This window comes from Podarcis erhardii (genome assembly GCF_964252035.2).
Source record: "Podarcis erhardii genome assembly, chromosome: 9".
Lineage (NCBI taxonomy): Eukaryota > Metazoa > Chordata > Lepidosauria > Squamata > Lacertidae > Podarcis > Podarcis erhardii.
Genome location: NC_138512.1, coordinates 32,585,733 through 32,605,881, shown reverse-complemented (window position 1 = coordinate 32,605,881; position 20,149 = coordinate 32,585,733). Strand labels below are relative to the sequence as shown.

The 20,149-nt window shown below is 42.6% G+C and overlaps 1 protein-coding gene across 10 annotated transcripts in view; it reads left to right on the top strand.

The window, feature by feature from the left end:
* Positions 1-3,499: 3,499 nt before the first annotated feature.
* WDR17 (WD repeat domain 17) overlaps positions 3,500-20,149 on the top strand; it is a 51,689-nt gene continuing 35,039 nt past the window's right edge. For 2 of the 10 annotated variants that reach the window (XM_081875226.1, XM_081875225.1), the window contains exons 1-4: positions 12,459-12,700; positions 15,791-15,919; positions 17,475-17,658; positions 18,652-18,882. In XM_081875226.1, the coding sequence (XP_081731352.1) occupies positions 12,656-12,700; positions 15,791-15,919; positions 17,475-17,658; positions 18,652-18,882 (589 nt within the window). In that variant the 5' untranslated portion in view covers positions 12,459-12,655. Of the gene's footprint in view, positions 3,699-10,314; positions 10,493-12,450; positions 12,701-15,790; positions 15,920-17,474; positions 17,659-18,651; positions 18,883-20,149 lie in introns of those variants that run through there. The other 8 variants (XM_081875231.1, XM_081875230.1, XM_081875229.1 and 5 more) reach the window with 8 other exon arrangements.

The window sequence follows — 20,149 nt, the reverse complement described above, 5'->3', positions numbered from 1 at the left end:
CGTGGGCCGGATTGCGCACCCACGATTTCCGGCGTCTGCACAGACACAATTTTAGGCATCTGCATCTGTGTAGACGTGATTTTCAGCACTGCAGAAGCGAGTCCCCGCGCTGTGCCACGTCTGTTTAGCGCAGCGCGCAGGGACTCGCCGAGTGGGCACCTCGGTTCAGGGGCGGCTCGTGGGCCAGTTAAACAACCCCCCATGGGCTGCTTGTGGCCCATGGGCCTTACGTTGCCGACCCCTGGTTTAAAGGGTGTAGGATGTTAGTTTGGATGGTGTGAGAAAACAAGAAATAAGTTTCATTTTTGCAAGCTGGGGGGGGGGCATTCCAGGACCGAAAGCTGTATGTCTGTTTTATTCTGCACAGAGGTCAGATAAAATGTTTGAAGAATCTCTTGGAATCTGAGGCTTTAACAATAAAAGGAAGAGGAACCTCTTGGGACGTGAATACTCTGAACTCTCTCCATCTAGCCTCAGGTTGTATATAAGTGTAAATGAACCATATTTCATAAAGACACCACAGTCTCCGCTGTTCCTCATTGTGCAAAAGGAAGCACAGACCTTAGTAAGTGCACCTGCCTGGCACCCCTGGAATCTGGCACCACTCAGAGTTTGGGGTGTAATATATTTTTCCTCATTGAATTTTGTGGTACTTGCTTCTGATCATTGTTTATTTTCTTAAATTTATCATCACTCCCCCCCCCCCATTTGTATAGCGTCTTTCTATTTTACAATACTCAAGGCGGTTTACAAGCTGAAGAAACAAAAAATGTACATCTTGTATCAATCTAATGCAATACAAAAATGTGATAATAAAACATAACTTTAAAATAAGCAACCTACATCAAAAAGGAAACATTCAACAATCATTAGAATAGCATAAAATAATAATATCAGCATATAAAAGTTAAACAGAGATTCGCTCTTAACAGTTACAATAAATAGTTTCTAAACTACAATAAAAACAACAACAGCAAGCCACAGTACATCAAATAATACAATACAAATTGAGAAGCAGAGACTAGAGGGTGGAGCAAGGCAGGTGGAAGAAGGCCTTGCCTGATGAAGTCTCTCCCCTCACCTCATTTTTATACCTCATCTTCCTTCCCTCGTGAAATCCAAGGCACACCATGTATATTGAAAATTCCCTGCAAATCAGCACACAGCAGGGGAGGCGGCCAGGCGAAAATGTTATTCCTTGACCGGCTTTCTTTCCTTTTTGACTTGCAAGCAGGTCTAACATTTTTGTTTTGTTTTATGGGAAGCATTCAGAAATAGACTTTCACCTGCAGTCTGAAGATGTATGGTCCAGAAAGCTGTCATCTGATCACATGACCTCCACAATCAATAAATAAATCCTAGGTGCTATGTAGTGCAGATCAACCATCTGACAACTCTGCAAGAGGCATCAGTGGGCTGGATAGGCTATGTCCTGCTGCCTACTTGGCTGCAGTCCAGACCAGCCTGGTCAGGCAGCGGGGATGGAATTCCCAGCCAAGCTGTGTGTGGTCTCAAACAACAGCAGCCACCATACCATATGCAGCGATGACCGCTTGGCGACCGCATCTGGAGTAAAGGGGGGGGGGAGTAAAACAGAGTGAAGGGAAAGCACTAAAAAGGGAAACAGTTCTGCAGAGCCACTGATCGTGGGATGAGATTGTTTACACAAGGTTTCTTTCCTGAGGGAGGGAGAGATGTAGCAGTGGCACTACATGGCTGCATTAGCTCACAGGCTAGAAAGGCAATCTCATAGAAAGGAAAGAGGAGGGAGGAATCCTGAAACAAGAATGTTGAGGCACCATAAGGTGGTTTCACTTGGAAGAATGGGGGAAAGCAGAGAAGTGGGTCAAAATCTGGTGAAAATGCTCCCAACCAGGGGGTGTGGGCCATGCATGTGTAGCATTTTTGGCAAAGTTGTTGAGCTTCTTTTAGTTTTGGCCAAAGCTGTTGGGCTTTTTTGGCAAAATTGCAAGGAAAAAATGCCATTTTTGAGCTATTTTTATGGGAAATAGGCAATAACGGCTCTGCCAGCATACGTTCAGATTTTCCCATACATTTTTGCCAATTTCCACACAGACACTGCTGTCGACTGCAGTATTCCGTATATGTCCGGGAAATTCCAGACGTATAGCAACCCTAAATTAAATAAAGATCTCCCTCCCCAACAAACTATGATCTGGAAGAACGGTAAATCCTTTTGTAAGCATCTGATGAGTGTCTACTGCATTATTAACTCCCACCAGAGGTCACTCAAATCATAGGTTTGAAATCATAATTCAGTATATTGCTTTGATAACATTTTGCTCACATAGATTCATATTATCTTTCCTAATAATTCATATTGTGTCATCAGTTCAAAGAGGTTTGAATCAGTGGGAATGGGAACTTTGTAGTTCAGCAGAAATTTGTACACTCACTGCATATATGGGGGCAAACTTCTGTGAAACACCCCCCTCCCCATTCTTTGAACTTGAAAACACAGGCCTTGCATTATGCCATATGGGAGATGCGAATTCACTACACTGACACGTGTTTTTTCACTGCCTGATTGGGTGATGCGGATTCTGTCCCTGATGTGCCAGTAGGGATTCAAGAGGAGCATTCTTCCTCTTTGCAGTTCTGCAGACCCAAGAGGAATAACTCATCGCAGATCCAATGCCACAAACAGAACATTTCATCTCACTTCTGAGCACAATGTTGCCAATGGAATAAATTCACACAGCACTGAGTCATCAAGAGGCGAAGAAAAACAAGTAGAATTATTATCATTTTATTACACTGGTATACAGTCCTTGCATTCATCCGAAGATATCAGGGTGGCTCATGGTACAAAAACACAATATATAAAACACAAAAGCATGTAATAAAACAATAACAAAAACCACAGAACAAATAAACACCCCCCTCAAAAACAAACACATTTAAAAAGGGGTATAAGATGTTAATCAACAAAAGGCCTGGTTGAATGTTTTCGTCTGGCTCCTAAAAGTATATAATGAAGGCACCAGATGAACCTCTTTGGGGGAGAGCATTCCATAAATCTGATAGCACCTTAAAGCCTATAAAAAATAGGGCACAACCTTTGATGGAATAGGGTCCATTTCCTCAGATGCGTGGTATATTTATGACTATTTCATTTATCCACGCATTTTTAAAAGTTCCCTTTCCTGACCATGGTTGCCTCCCCAATAAAACCTCGCTCCAGAAGAAAGAGGTGGGGGTCACAAAATGCGAGAAAAAGTGAGCGTAGACAAAAGGGGGGGGGAGCAAAATCCACCTTCCAAGGCCAGGCCGCCCGTGATACTGTTTGTGGGCTGAGCCTTCCCCTCTCACCCGGCCCGTTGCCTTGGCAACCCACCCCCCCCGCTGCTGCGACGTCCATCACGAGAACGCCACGCCCCTCCACCGAGCAGCCCGCAATCCGCGCGAAGCGAAGGGGGCGGGCCCAGCCAGTTGCCAAGGCAACGAGGTTAGCCTCTGCTTCTTTTCCTCCGCGGCGTCGCCGCGCTGCGCCTCTCTCGGAGCTGTCAGCGCGCGCGGAGTGCGCGTGCGCGTGCAAGTCCAGTAGCGCCTTGCCAGGGGCAGGTAGGCAGTAGCAGCAGGAGGAGGACGGGCAAGCGAGCGGAGCCGAGAGCGGGTTGGTGTGGCGAGGAGACCAACCTGTAGCCCTTGATGCAAGCAGGTTGTCTGTTCCCCAGGTGGGAAGCGGGCGGGAAAGGGGCCTCGCTGACCTTTCCTAGGTGGGGAAGGAAGCTGAGGCGTGACATGGCTGTTGCCGTGCAGCCTGGGAGCCCTTGCAGCCACGGTGCGGGAGTCCTGCCTGTGCTCCACTGGCCTGGCCGCCTTTCCCTTTGGCTCTATTTATCTCGCAATTCGTACTTGGCTTGTGGTCCCGATTCCAACCCTTCACGCTCTTCTCTGCTGTTCATGATATTCATCTGTAGCTCTTGTGCCTCCTTTCGTTTTTTAGGTTATGGAGAAATAAGTACGTTTTCTGGCAAGCGTTTCGGATTAAGATGTTTGCTTCCCACCCCCCCCCATCCAAAAGGAGAGAGGGTGTGTTTAACTTTTTCTTTTTAAAGGGGGGCGGGATTAGAATACTTTACAGTTCCATGTTTTGTGATCCGGGTGCACGGGGGAAGTGGCTATTTTAAACAAGCATTTTTTCAGGCAGTAATAATAGAAGTGTTTTGATTTTTGTTCTGTGTGTGTGCAGGCGGGGTTTCTGACAGTGTGCCATCACTTAAAAAAACAACAACTTGTTGCATGTAGATTTGAAGGAAAAGTGTATACAGTTTTTGGTATAAAAGGGCAGGCATAGTGCTGCAATGCTTTCCCTACTTTGTACGTGTCTACAACATTCAGAGGTGTAGCTGTGTTAGGCTGTGGTAGGAAAAACAAATTCTCTTAGGTTGACTGTGGCGTGGGCTTCCTTGGACTTGAGCCATCAGATGTAAGCTCCCATCCAGGAGACTACATACTGCAATAAATCTATTAGTCTTTAAGATGTCGCATCTACAACATTCAGTGGTTGAAATGAGAGAAATGCTGAACAATAAATAGCAACAATAGAGTAAGGCAAGCACTCAAATAGATCATAGAACATTCAAGCAAACTTAAAGAATGCGATGTTGTAAGCCAAGTACTGTATTGAAGAGCCAACAACTATCCCCACCCCCATTCAGTTGCATGATGAAATGTGAAGGCAGTGTGAAGTGATCTCTCTATGGAACTGGGTTGTTTTAAAGACAAAAACATGGCGACATCGAAATTCTGTGCTTTTGAAAAGCTGAAAATACCTTGCTTGCTTAATGATGGCACTGGGGGTTGGCAGTGTACTGGATCCCTTTGAATAATCCATTTGTCTAACAGTGATGTCTGCCCAGTGTGCCCATTTGATTTCATGGAGAATTAAAATGCAAAATGTTTAAACATGTGGCTTACAATGAGATCAGAAAAATAAATTGGAAAGTGGAAGAAGTATGTGCAGTGTGAATAATGATTACTTGTGTACAGATATACACATCCACAGGAGCTCCTGCTCCCCCACAGCTGGCCCAGTTGGCTCTGCTTATTCTTGTCTTTCCTCCTCTATCAAACTGAACGCTGGTTTCTTCTCTCTTCATCTCCTCCACTCCACCCCACTCCAATATTTCAGGCAGCTTTTGGCTTAAAAAAAATGGGTTTTAGGCATATGAGATGTTCCTCTACTTATATGTAGATTTGGTGCCTTTTCTAAAAAGCAAGTTTATTATTATTTTGAAACTTGAAAGTGCTTGTTGTTGTTCTTTTAATAATACAACAACAACAAGTGTGTGTGTTTTAATAATAATCACAAGAGCCAGCCAAGGAGCATACTGCTCAGTCAACTTCTTGAAGGAAGACTCGTAGCTAGGGTCTATGAAAAAAGTACATCTTACCCAAAAGGGGTGATTGTGGATCCCCAGTGAGTTCCCCACTCAAGCTATGTACATTGTGCATCAAGTGCCTTTGCAAAGGACCATTAAAAAATAACTTGTGGAAGTAGTAACTAGGAAGAGAGTTTATTTGTAGCCTCATGGTGAACTGCATTCTGACACTGCTTATAATCTGTTTAAAAACTGCCTCAGAAGTACAGGTGACTAACAGTCCACATGCTAAACTTTCATGCAGCACACTATGTGGTAATCCACAGAGTTAGAACTGATGTACTGTACTGTGTATGTGCAGCAGAACTGAATAATTCAGTCCAGGAAAAATAGTGCTACATTGGACTGTAGCTGAGGAAACATGACCCAGTGTTCCCTTCCTTTTTTAAAAAGAGAAAAACTTCTTGCAGACCAACCCCCCCCCCAAGCACACCAGAGGAATATTCCGCTGGAACCCCACTAGCCAACCATTTTATAAGATTGACCATAAGAGTTAAGAAGCCTTTTTTGTTACTCAGCAATTATCCAGTGAGCCTTCCTGCTGTGTTTGGATTCCAGTTATATTAATTTCCCCTTCAACTGTTTGTTTCTCAGTTTTACTAAATAAACTTGAGAGAAGCAACAACAGAACAGAATGTTTATAGGAAGCAATACTGTAATGCTTTCCAGTGGGATACTTGGGGTGTCTTTGGGTTGGTTCTTGATGTTATTGGTGGTATGGTATTTTAGTTATAGCATTAAAGACAATGATTAGACTGAATGCCTGTAGAAAGCCTAAACAGGAACAGTTATATTTATGTATTCCTATCCTTGAAATATCACAGCTTCTTTGAAAATGTTTTCACAAAACTCTCCTTCCTTTCAGCTATTGTTTATAAACTATTCTTCTCCAACCTAGTGCTCTCCTAATGGTTTGTTTGAACTACAACTCCCATCAGCTCCAACTAGGACAGTTGTACCTCATGTTGGATTTCATGGCTCTAGTAGCCTAATTTTTGAACATATGGGGAGGGTTTTCCCCCCCTCCCCCTGCTTTGTGTAGCTTTATTAAAAGATCTGGAGAATACAAAAGCTTTCTATAATTTTGTGACATTTTGGTCAGTACCATAAAGGTATTACTGAAATAAAGTTTCAGTTAGCTTCATATGGGCCTAGACTTTTAACTCCTTGTATAAGGTGCTAAAAGGATTTCTGTGGCAGCAGCTTCACCTTCAGATTCTGAAGTTCTGCTTACTCTGTTAAGCTCCCAGAGTGCTCCTTAACACTCTTTCAGCTCTCTCCCCTGGGCCATCATCGTTTATATACTTGTGAGTTCTCGCACCCTAGTCCCAATGGACTGTTGCCATGTAACACTTAACTTGTTAAGCAGATTAAGCAAAACTTTTCCATAAGTATGGTATATGGTCGCAGGGGTGCCCAAACTTTTTTGAAAGAGGGCCAGGTTTGATGAAGTGAACATGTGTGAGGGCCGGCCAAGGTTGCTGAGCTTTTTGTAGGATTGAAGTTGTTGAACTTTTTTTACAATTTTACCGCATACTTGCTGAGGGGTTTTTTTTATTATTATTTTACCCCGGGTCATATACTGCCACAGGAGCCAGATTAAATCGAACAGAGGGCCGGATTAGGCCCCCGGAACGGACTTTGGACTAGGGGAAGTTTATGCATGCATCTTCTGAAACCTGGACTTTAGAAATCTAAAAAGAAACTTGTTTGAATGTTTAAAACTTGTGTATACTGTAATAATGTTACAATGTCTTCACTTTATATGCAGGCCTGGATCCGGGGTTTGATTCTGCAGAGTGCATTGTGTTTTTATTGCCTTTTGGTATTAATTGGAGGCTATGTGGTTAGTGCCATGTAGAACCATAGACTTTTAAGCAAGGGTTTCTGGGGTCTGGACTGGCTCGGTCACCATGGTGACACTAATCACAGAATTAAGTAGCAATGCATTGGATGGGATTTGTGTTTATATCTCCTTTGAAGACTCCTGGGATTACTTTCAAAAGCTGGTCTAAATTTAGATCAAATCAAGAATATCCCCATTTATCTTTGTTATAAGTTTAATATTGTTTGGTTACGTTTGGTTTTAAATAAATGGCAAGCTCTAATTTCATATGTTGGAAAAAATGACCAAGACTTTCTTGTTGGAAGGGAGAAGCAATTGAGAAGTACTTGTATATTAAGCAGAAAGCCTGTGGTAGATCAATAAATATTGAAAGCATTAATAGAAATTCACTTTGATTTACTACTTCAGATGAGCCATATCATGTATGTGGTGCTGTGGTCTAAACCACTGAACCTCTTGGACTTGCTGATTGGAAGGTCAGCAGTTCAAATCCTTGTGGCGGGTTGAGCTCCCATTGCTCTGTCCCAGCTTTTTCCAACCTAGCAGTTTGAAAGCATACAAGTGCAAGTAGATAAATAGGTACCACTGTGGCAGGAAGATATACGGCATTTCTGTGTGCTCTGGCTTCTGTCATGGTGTTCCATTGCACCAGAAGCGGTTCAGTCAATCTGGCCACATTATCCAGAAAGTTGTCTGTGAACAAACGCCAGCTCCCTCGACCTGAAGCGAGATGAGTGCCGCACCGCATAGTTGCCTTTGACTGGGCTTAACTGTCCAGGGGTCATTTACCTTTGTACCTTATCATGTATGCACCTTATAAGGTTGACTGAGATTGAATTTGGGGTGAGGGTGGAGTTGCTCTTTTACGGTGCAATACTATGCATGTGTATTTAAAACTGAGCCCCATCGAAATCAGGGGTATAGGATTGCAGCATAAGTAAGTTGCCAATCTTGCCTTCTTGGGCAAGGTTCTGTAGACTATATCCAGGCACTCTTGGAGGAAACTGATTTTCTAGATCCATTTCAATCTGGGTTTAGACCCAGTTTTGGCATAGAAACTACTTTGGTTGCCCTGTATAATGACTTGTGTCAGGAGAGAGACAGGGGAAATGTGACCCTTATAATTCTCCTTCAACTCACAGGAGCTTTCAGTACCATCAGCCATGGTATCCTCCTGGAGACCTGTCCAAGTTTGGGGTGGGTGGCATTGCTGTGGCTAGACTTTTACAGAGGGTGATGCTTGGGGACTGCTCTTTGGGCCTGTGGAGTCTTCAATGTGGGGTTCCTCAGGGTTCAGTTTTATCCCCTGTGCTGTTTAACATCTACATCTACATGAAACCGCCGAGCGGGGTCATCTGGAGCTTTGGAGTACGTTGTCAGCAATATGCTGACGACAGACAGTTCTGCTTCCAGTCTTGGAATTAGTCTCTTCTCTCTTCCCTCCCCCCCCCCCCACTTTTAGTTGAGTGGACATTTGAAGGGGAAGATTAAGCTTCCTTCTCACACCTGTCTGCTCTTTAAAAAAAATAAAAAATGCCACATACTTTCAAGAAAATATGCGGTTGAAAGCATCACAATGATGCAAATTTCAAACAACTTATGGTTGCTTGCATGTCACCGTTCCAAAATACAAGAAAGGAATGCAGTGTTGGACATCCATTAGATCTTATCTTGATCACTGGACCCGATGTTACAGAGGTCTGCCTGGCCTCAACTGGAAGTTGGACATTTAGTGTCACCTATCCCAGGCTCTGGAAGACTATTCCAGCAAAGATTTGGCAGGGATCCTTGCTTTTAACTTTCAGGCATCTCTTCAAGACATTCTTTTTTCCCACAAACCTTTGCAGCTGTTTTGTGTGTGGGGGGGGGGGTGTCTCTCACCAGTCACCTTAATGATTATATGCATTTTAAATTTCATTTCATTTTTAAAAATGGTATTCTGTGTTTTAGCAGTGTACACCAGCTTGATATTTTATGATATGGTAATATGGAAATACTTCTATAAATAAATACAGTGGACGCTCAGGTTGCGAACATGATCCATGAGGGATACACGTTCGCAACCCGCAGTGGCGCGTCTGCACATGCGCGGCTTGTGATTCGGCGCTTCTGCGCACGCGCAAAGCGCAATTTAGTGCTTCTGCGCATGCGCGACCGCTGAAACCTGGAAGTAACCCGTTCCGGTACTCCCGGGTTTTGGCTGTCCGTAACCCGAAAAAACGCAACCTGAAGCGTCTGTAACCCGAGGTATGAATGTATGGGCCACTGGATTGATTGCACACAGGAGGGGTGTCTTGCCCATAGAGGCAAGTAGCGCGGGGTGCCGGGGTGCCATGTTCTGGAGGGTTCCAGGGAAGAGGCAGAGGCTGGATGCGTCGCCTCCTGGCATCACCTCTCTGCCCTCGCCCGCCTCCGCCATTCTGCTCCGAAGCAGCACCCTGCCCGGAGCCTCTACCTGCCGTGGCCACTGTGGCACAGGCACCAGGGAATAGGCAGGGGCTGGGCGTGGCGCCTCTGGGCACCAGATCGCCACCCTCGCTTGCCTTGCTAAAGCAGCGCCGCGGCTGGAGCCTCTGCCTCTTCCCCGCGAAAGGAGCCGCCCTCCAGCCGCTGCCTGCCTCCTCCAGCCCTGCAAGGTTGCCGGCAGCTCCATAGAAAGCTCGGCAACTCTAGGAAACGGGGGGAGGGGGGGCACCGGAGGGATCTTTGCACCACGGCACTGGATATACTTAAGACTGCCCTGATTGCACAGTGTTCATTGAGATTTAATTCCCAACACACCTTCACTGCATTAGTGCTTAGGCTGCAGTCTTATGCAAACTAACTTGGGACGGGAGTGAATCCCATTGAACTAAGAGAAACAGTCTATGTTGTCTTCTATAGCCCAAAACATTAATAAACTTCAATATAATAATATAGTAATTGTTTTGTGTGTTCCCCCCCATCCTAAATTGTTCTCCTTTCCTTGTTTGGATCTCATACCATATATGGATCTTATTTGTGCTTGAATCTTTTAAAAATGTCTTCTATGAAATAGTCATAGTCATACTTGCTTTTATAGATGAGTTGATTTCACAGAGCATTGGGCTCATCTCTGTGTAGTCTCAGAAATTTTCACACAGAATCCATATTGCCTTAGCTTAGTTACCGTATCCTACATTTCAAATATACAATGGCTTGGATGAGTTGTATTTCATATTGGTTTGATGAAGACGATTGGTATGATGGACAGCAAAGAGTAAGATCCTTTCTTTTCTAGAAATAACTGCTTTGTATTGAATCTCACTGAATCTTTCTGCAGCGTATTGCCTGTTGTTTATAGCATTTATACTTCACACTGCAGTGCAGTGGTTGAATCAGAAATATTTATTTGATGGGTGAAATTAAAATTAATCATGTAATACAATGTTTCATAACAACAATTTGATGTTTGGAGCAAAAGGTAAGCTGTCAGTTTGCAAACAGTGGAATCTGGTTGGGGTTCCGTGCTTAAAATACAATATACTGCAAAATGTTTATTTTACTGAATTGGAAGAAATTGATGCAATAGCTATGAAGGTGGGAAATAATTAAGAAGCGATTAATAGATATTAAGCCAGTTTTACTAAATGCAGCATTGAATTTTACTCAGTGTTTTTTGAAGACTGGTGTAGGTATTAACCGTATTTTGCAGTAAGAAACAGGGTTGCTATGGTGATCTTTGTATGATGTTTGGGGGGGAAATTTAAAGATATCGAACAACTGCTTCAGGAAATTATAATTTTCTATGGGTTTAAGAGGGAGTGGAAAAGTCTGGATTTTGGTGCACTAGTTGTAAGTTGCATGAAATACATCACAGTGCACAATTGCAGCTGCATAGATCCTCTTTGTTGTTATGATCAACATCTTGCAGCAGTGCAGTTTTTAAAATGGTACAGCAGGATAAAAAGATCAGTTCAATATTGTATTTTAAAAAATCATAGCAAGTTATAACTGTCTAAAAGAAATAATATGAACAGAATTTATTAATTAAATATCTTTCATATCCTGCTTTTTCTGGGTAGAGCTCAAGGCTGTGTGCATACGGTTTCCACGCCATCTTCCATTCAGATACTTCTGAGACCCAGATCTGATTACATTCTGCAAGGTTGTAGCATCATGTGGCTTCAAACCTGAGAAGCTAAATGAACACAGTTTAGCACAAGAGAACAAAACAAAGGAAGATGCGCTGACAATACAAACATACAAATATGCATGCCATAATTTGTGATGAGTCAGGCAGATGGATCTTTTGTGAAAAATATATATGTACACATATACATGCATGCTGCAGCTGCATATATATATATGCACTATGCATTACTCACATAGGAGTGACAGGGGCATGACAGAGGGATGGAGTCTCTTTTCTTGTAACTTATTGTGTGTGTCGTTGTATTAAAGGTTGTCACCTGATTAAAGAAATAAGTATTTATGAAAACTGCAGGTGATCTTTTAGAAGAGCTATTTTACCTTGTGTGTGAGAGCTGGGTGGGTGCCTCCTTGAAGATGGCTCCCCCCTACACACAGCAGATAATAACATTGCTTGGCTAAAATGAATGTCCTGCAGAAATTGATAAATGGCATTATATACGACATTTCAGTGTTTTCTCATTTGTGCACACACAAATTGTTGGTAACAGAAAGACAGCATGCATTGGATGTGACTGGCAATAAGTTGATTGATTGATTAATTTATTTATATCCTCTTTTTTTCTCCAAAGAGCTCAAGGTCGCGTACATGGTTGTCCTACCAGTGGCAGTCCTTGGGATCTCAAATTTCAGCAGAATGCCCAAATTTGGTACCCCTCTGCCTCTCGCCTTCCATTCTACATCATAGCTGTGGCACCCCTGAGGCTCCATGCCCAGTGTGACCGAACTGGTCATGCTCCCCTAAATCTGCCTCTGCTCCCACTCTTCAACTGATCCTCGCAACAACCCTGGGAAGTAGGTTAGGCTGAGAGGCAGTGACTGGTCCAAGGTCACCCAGTGAGCTTCACGGTTGAATGGGGATTTGAACACTGGTCCCCCAGGTCCTACGCCACACTGGCTCTCTTAGTTATACACAATGATAAGGTATTCTTACGAAGTTAGAGCTAATACTGAGAACACAAGAGCTGGAACAGGAAGACTTTGGGAAAATGCACACTTGCATATTAACATGGTACCTCTTCGGAGAGCTGTAGTTGCCAGGCTACTGACATTGCTGTGTCGTGTGTGTAGTGCTCCACCATGCTTGGACTGCTCTCCAGCATCTTTTAGTAGCAGTATTATTTCGTTAACAACATCAGGATTTAATTTCCTCAGCCATCAAGTAAAGCGGTTTCACATTATAGACAGAAAGAGGCTGCATATTTGGAATCTGCAGGGAGTTGGAACGGACATGGAAATCCTTAAATGGCTTGCAGAAAATGACATCTCTGTTAAGGTAGGGGTAACCGAGTCATCCAGCTTTCTCAAGCCTGCCCATTTTATTAAAAACAGACTCATGTTCAAAGAGATCTAGAAGAAATAGTCCTTCAATTTTATCACTTTTCTATATTTAGAAATGAGGAAGGGCTTAAAATATTGCTCTTGATGTAGCTGGCTGGGAGAAAGGTCTCTCTCCCTTCCCCTTTGTTGTAGCTTTGGTAACAACACATCATTTTTTACTAGTATTTTGTTTATGATGTAAAATGCGAGTGTAGCAAAATGCTTTTGTGTCACCTGTGTCTTGAATAGCTGAGAGTTATTTGGCAAGGCTGATTTTATATATTCCTACTCTTGAAGAAGTTTAACTTTTCTTTTTCTTAGAGTTGCTTTCAGTTTGTGGTGAATGTGCTTCTCTGTGACTGATTTAAATTACTGAGGAAGTCAGCTAGTTCTGGTTTGGATGCATAATGTTGACTAGTGGTTCAAGTCTTTGCAGAATTGATTTTAGAATACAGTAGTACCTCGGGTTAAGTACTTAATTCGTTCCGGAGGTCTGTTATTAACCTGAAACTGTTCTTAACCTGAAGCACCACTTTAAATAATGGAGCCTCTCGCTGCCACCGGGCCGCCGGAGCACTATTTTTGTTCTCATCCTGAAGCAAAGTTCTTAACCCGAGGTACTATTTCTGGGTTAGCGGAGTCTGTAACCTGAAGCGTATGTAACCTGAAGCACATGTAACCCAAGGTACCACTGTATTACTGAGGTAGAAATAAAAAAAAATTAAAATCCGCATTGCAAGAATTTTTGGAATATTATCAGGTTTCCCAAAATGTGAGTTTTCCATGCAGAGCCTTCTGGCTTCTGAGGATCAGAAACTAGATCAAAATGGTGAATAGACAACTTGAGGAAAACTGCAACTGCTTGGTCCTCTTTGAAACAATGTGGGGTATGTCTGAAATCAGCTGAATAAGGCTGGTAGTGGCAACAAAGTGGAATGGTAGAGGATCCCATTAGGTTTTCTAAGGTGGAGCAGTTTGCATGTAGGATGTTAGTAATGAGTTCTCATCCTATAGATAGGGATTCTAATAAAGCGGCCGAAAGAAGATAGGGATTTGCATAAAATTCGTGTATGCTAAACGCAAATTCAGAAATACTTACTCTTATTTAAATAGAAATAAGATACATCTCTTCATTGTGGGAGAGAACTATGACCTTTACCTGCTGAGCCTGCTGTGCATGTGCTAACTCATGGGTAGGCAAACTAAGGCCCGGGGGCCGGATCCGGCCCAATCGCCTTCTAAATCTGGCCTGCAGACGGTCCGGGAGTCAGCGTGTTTTTATATGAGTAGAATGTGTCCTTTTATTTAAAATGCATCCCTGGGCTATTTCTGGGGCCTGCCTGGTGTTTTTACATGATTAGAAGGTGTGCTTTTATTTAAAATGCATCTCTGGGTTATTTGTGGGGAATAGGAATTCGTTCATCCCCGCCCCCCACAAAAAATATAGTCTGCCCCCCCCCACAAGGTCTGAGGGACAGTGGACCGGCCCCCTGCTAAAAAAGTTTACTGACCCTGAATCATGGGCAGTTTCAAGGGTTTATCTTTAAACTGGATCTGAATGGGAAGGTCCTTCAAATAGAGGACTGTCCTCTGTAAAGTAGGACCATCCTATCTATAGGTGGAAGCTGGGCTTAGATGCATAGTTGGGCGTTTACCGGACTGTGTATATAGGGATAAAATTATTAATGAATGCACTTCCTTGTGTCATTTTCCTGTCTACCTGTTTTGTCAGCGTCATGCTCTAACCAACTGAGCTAACCCAAACTCTCATTTTTCTAAAGAAAGATCAGATAGATACTATGATCAAATAAATGCAGTGCAGTCCAAGTTTTTTGCAGTTCTCCATAGGGAGGGGGACCTCACTGACCTCGGATTACTACATTTTAAATAGTTGTTACCCGCCTGCTGGTAAAAGACGGGTAATAAATTTAATAATACTACCAAAGAATAACACCTGCGCAAGTCCTAGACGCGCCTTCCTGCAAAGTGGCATTTTGGAGTGATGAAACTTGACTGGCCAGGTTCTGACAGCCTGAAATGTTCCATTATCAAGAAAGAAGCTGCTTCACTGGCTCAGTGATTATTGATCTGCCCAAAGCCAGGGTGCAGTGCCTCTCCATCTTGGCATCCCTGCTGGGTAACAGGCAAGTGAGCGGCGGCTGCTGTATACTCATCCATCCTGCACTTTAAGCATAATTTCTTCATATCATCTTGGGATTTCCTTCAGGCTTTTCATTTAAAAAAAAAATTATTTCCCCTAGTCAATCATTTCTTCCTCAGGTGGCCAGGGCAGAGGAGTTATTTCATGCATTTAAATCCAGTTTTCTAAACAATTTCTATTTGTCCAAATTGAATAAACACACTTCAATAGACTCTTACCCCATGTACATTGAGTTCAGGCAGATGGAAAATGTCAGTACAGAAGGAAAACCATCTCTCTCCATCTTCCTCCCACTACTTCATTTGAAGCAGCCCAGACTCAGCAGCTTGTTTTCAGCATTTAGTATCTAAGAACCCAGACCATCAGTTAGCAGTGAGCAGTGCTATTTTTCTAGAAAAAGAGGTACCAGAACTCGCCATGAACGCTTCCCTTGCTCTCTTATAATGGCAGTGGTGTCTACCTGAGAGGTGCTGGAAATGAGTTCCTGTGAGTTCCTCCTGGAAAAAAAGCCCTAGGTGTGAGGTGGGGAAAGAGCTGGGTACAAATATATACGTAGTTATCACAGTATTAATTTTAATGATGTAATCAGAAAATTAGACCAAATGTGCAAGTTTCAACGGAACTGTAATATGTATCGGAATTAGTGAGTGAAGTTTGTATGAGAGCTGGCCTTTGCAGATTGCACCTATGCAAAGTCTCCATTCACCTGTCCCAAAGACCAAATAAAGAATCTGAGCTTATTTAATCACAAGGATATTGGCGTGGTTTTATTCAAGATTCTGTCTTCTTGCTTTACAGCTATGTTTTTCCTAGTTCTTCAGACTGTTCTACGTCAAAGTGCTGAATAAAACATCACTTAAATTATTCTGTTTCTCTGTTTTCCAGGCAAAAATGGCACAGGTTAAGCAAGTGGGCTTATTAGCTGCTGGGTGTCAGCCATGGAATAAAGACGTCTGTGCTGCTAGTGGAGATAGATTTGCCTATTGTGCAACTCTTGCTATTTATATATATCAGGTGAGATGGATTTTTAGATTTCTCTGTGAATATTTTTCTTTCCTGCTATACAGTAATGTTTCTTAGTAAGTGTTACCGCAGGATTAAACAGATCTTTATTTATTTTATTTTAAAACAAAATCTAACTACATATAATGTTCCTTTTTAGGGAAATTTTAAATTTTTATTCTGTTAGCTGTTCATTAGTTCAGGACCAGAGTAACCAAGCTGGAGTGACTTGGGAGTCTGTGGTACAGATACTGCATACTGCTCTCTATCAGAACTGTTATATATTTCAAAAGCTGTAACTTAGGCCAAAAAGTCATGTGTCTTGATGTAGCAAAGGGGTTGCATGTAAAACAGTAGCCCCAGATACAGGTGTCCATTTATGTCTGCTTCAACAGATAAATCTGACAAGTTTCACTGAGAGCCTATGTGAACATTGCAATTACAGCACACACAGGGGTAGATTTTGGTAATCTTTTTTAATATGGTGCCCTGTACAATTTCAAAATTTGGCATCCCCAAATGGATCGTTTCAATTATGGATCTTCTGAGTTTTGTGCCCCCTCAGCTCAGTGCCATGTGTGGCGGAACCGAGTGCTAGGTACACATCTCCAATCAGATGTGCATCCACAACCGCTCCATGCATGATTCCCAATCCTATTTCGTCCTCTTGAATTTCATTAATTTCCCCAGCCTGCCTTAGGACTCCCAAAGGTAGGCACAAGAGCTGTTTAAGGAAAACTGTTACCTCTATGCATCAGGTTTCCATCTTGGATTTCCCTTCAAGCTGTTGCCTTCTCTTTCTGTCAAAACTGCAAAACATTGCAGATGCCCACCAGATGTGCGTACATGTACCCCCTTCTTAATCCAGGCTCATAGCTTTAAGAGCTTCTTTTTTTGGAAACATTTCTTCAGGACCCTAATCTTTCAATATATCCTCATGTGTACAATTAAAATGCGTGCTTTTTAAAGGCAGAAGCCTGGGGCTGTATCTAGTGCCAGTCCTGCTCAGCAGACCCATTGCTGTTAACGGACGTAGCTAACTTATGTCCATTAATTTCAGTGGATCTATTTTGAGTAGAACTTAGTTGGCTACGACTCTTGGAACTTAAGGTAAGCCAACTTAAGGAAGTCAATGAAAGGAACATTTCCCATTCCCCTCTCTCCCGTGCAGCTCCTTTCCCCCTCTGAAACAACTGTCTTGAGGGTTTGTGGGCCCTTTTAGACTCTTCTGGGATGGCACTGCTGGGGCAAGGGAATATTGCCGAAACTTGGGTATATCTCTGCCTGATTTGTGGTGATTCCCCCCTCCACTAGCCACCTTTGCCTCTCCTGTGGTGTTAAAGGCCTCTCTCTCTCTCTCTCTCTCTCTCCCAACCAACCAACCAACCAACCCTTCCTTAAATCTTTCTGAATAAGCTTGTGGAATGCAACCTAGTGGCTCTTAAGTTTCCGCCATTACTTAAAATGCATGTGTAATTAGTTTTCAATGTTTCTGAAAGTAGCAAGATGCACATACTGTATTTTGAGGTATATTTACATTTAATTTTAAAGCTGTATAACCTTTCAGCTGGATCATCGGTACAATGAGTTCAAACTGTGGGCAATTATGTCTGAGCACAAGAAGACCATCACAGCCGTTTCCTGGTGTCCCCATAACCACGACCTGTTTGCAAGTGCAAGCGCAGATAATTTAGTAATAATTTGGAATGTGGCTGAGCAAAAAGTTACTGCAAAACTTGATGGTACAAAAGGTAAGCGAGAAATTTGAGTCTAATGACATTTATTAATAGCAAAATGAAGCCACCAAAGGCTGAATCCAGAAGCGCTGTTCTGTCAGTTGAAGACAGCCAAGGCTCCCACAAGCAGAAGAGTGTGTGTGTGTGTGTGTGTGTGTGTGTGTGTGTGTGTGTGTGTGTGCTTTGTACTGATTTTCCACTTTAGTTCCCTACACATGCAATCTGTGAAGTTTGGGGGATGGGGTGCATCTAGAATAGAATGGGAGGTGGTGCAGGGGAGGGGAGAAGGAATTGGTGAACATCACCTTGCCCCTCTTGACATGCACACCATTTCAGTTCACAGGAGCCTAAGCGTGGTCATGATAGTTTTGCTAGGATGACACAAAAAACAAATACAGTCAGTTTCCCAGACAACAGCTTGAAACTACAAACCTCTGTTCTGTTATCCTACTATAGAAAAGAGGGAGATTGCTGCGGTGAAAACAGTTGGCTCTGCTTGACCATTACTATGAATTAGAGTAGAAAAGGCGCCAGTTAAGGTATTTTAATTTGGATTATGTGTATGTATATTTAAGGGTAGACCCTTAGCCAATTCTGCCGTGAATGCTTTGCCAGCAGTCTGCTTCAGGATGTTTCCTATGGAGGGAACAGATTACATTTGAATGGAAATTCCCTGTGTTTTGTTCAGGAAGGATCCATAACCAAATAGCAGCTCTTCCTTTAAAAGAAAAATAAAAACCATGTGACCTTTCCATTCCAGTGTAATAACTTCCTTATGTGCTTCTCCAGAGAAATTCTTCCTTTGAAGAGGAAAAAAATACATTAGAACCAGCACACATTCTCTTTGTGTTTTTAATCTCAAGGCTGAAATCTGTTCATAGAGTGAATATTCAGACTGAGAGATGAATGTTATTTGAGTTGCCTGTTTGTTTAAATTCAGTATCACACTATTGGAGATGTGGCACCAAATATTTTTTTAGATTCTTAGATTATGTTTTTATTTTTCAGGAATTCCTGCATCTCTTAGTTGGTGTTGGAATGCAGGTGATGCGGTTGCTTTTGTCTCCCATAGAGGACCCTTGTATATTTGGACAATTTCAGGACCGGACAGTGGTGTAACAGTACATAAAGACGCTCACAGTTTTTTGTCAGACATTTGCCTGTTTAGATGGCATCCCAAGAAAAAGGGGAAAGTAGTATTTGGACACACTGATGGAAGTCTTTCTATTTTTCAGCCAGGTAAGGGTCTGTTTTATAACATATGCATGTTTTGATGCATGGTGAAGAAAACCATTCTTTTGAGAAAACTGGACACTTGTTTTTCACGGAGTCTCTCTCTCCTCCCCCCGCCCCCCATTGCATTGCTAATGGAAGGGAGTGGAAATCTCAGTCTTGGGCAGCAAAAGATTGATTTTAGATTAACAAGGCATCATAATTTATTACTACATAATAAGCACATTCTTGGAATACAGTAGCCTTGTTTGCAAATCACAGTATGCCAAACTGTGTCTTCCTGGGACCATGCAAAGAGGAGAGGAACTCACACTCATTTTGCTGCTACCAGGTCCTTTTAGTCTTGGCTACAGATCATGGTTATGGAGGGGAGAACTTAACTGCAGCTTCGTGCTCAGATGATACGCAATCCCTGTGCTAAAAGGACCAGGGAAGAGGGAAGTAGATGTGAGCATCAGTTCATAAGCCAGCATGTTTGCTGGTTACCAATATGCCATAGTTTGGTTCACTGTGCAAACAAGGTCTGTAAATGTTTGTTAACAACAGGCTAATAAAATAAAAATATATAATCATACATAGATGGGAATGACTAAGAATTCTGACCATAGGAGCCTAACACCTAGGGGCTGAGGGGTCTTTGCCACCCAATAAAATATTTGAAGGGGCTGTCCCCCCCCCCAACTTGATGGACATTGCCATTCAAATGGTGTGCATGCACCACATCATGTGATTGATTATGCAGGGCGGGACTTACCTAGGCCCCCTAATATTTTATTCAAGTTGGTATCCCTGATTCTGACATCCACTTTATACCAGTTGCTTGATACATTAGTTTCCCATGTGGAAGAAAAGGTAGATATGGCACATCATGAGGTCATAAACTGGCAGTCAGTTAGCATGGTATATTATAACTTCTCAAAACAGAGATGTTTCTGGAGAGCGGCAGTCAGAACAAAAAGACTGATTGTCAGTCCTTTGGATATATCTTTATATAGCTACAAGTGTAGGCATGTGGCTTCTATAGGTTTGCTTAGATGAATGAAGCCAGTCTCTGCAAGACCATATTCATTTTCATATTGCTATAGCAACTGCTGCAGTTCTGTGTCAGTTCTCATTTTCAGAAGGAGGGATCTTTTTGATTTGTTTTTCATTCTGTTCAGTGTTGGCAGTTTAGAACCAAGCTTGTCAGAGTGGAAATTCAATCTGCACTGGGACGCGTCACAGTAAAGAGAGCTATCATGAGCCATTTTGTTCAGATTTCTTATTTTTAGCC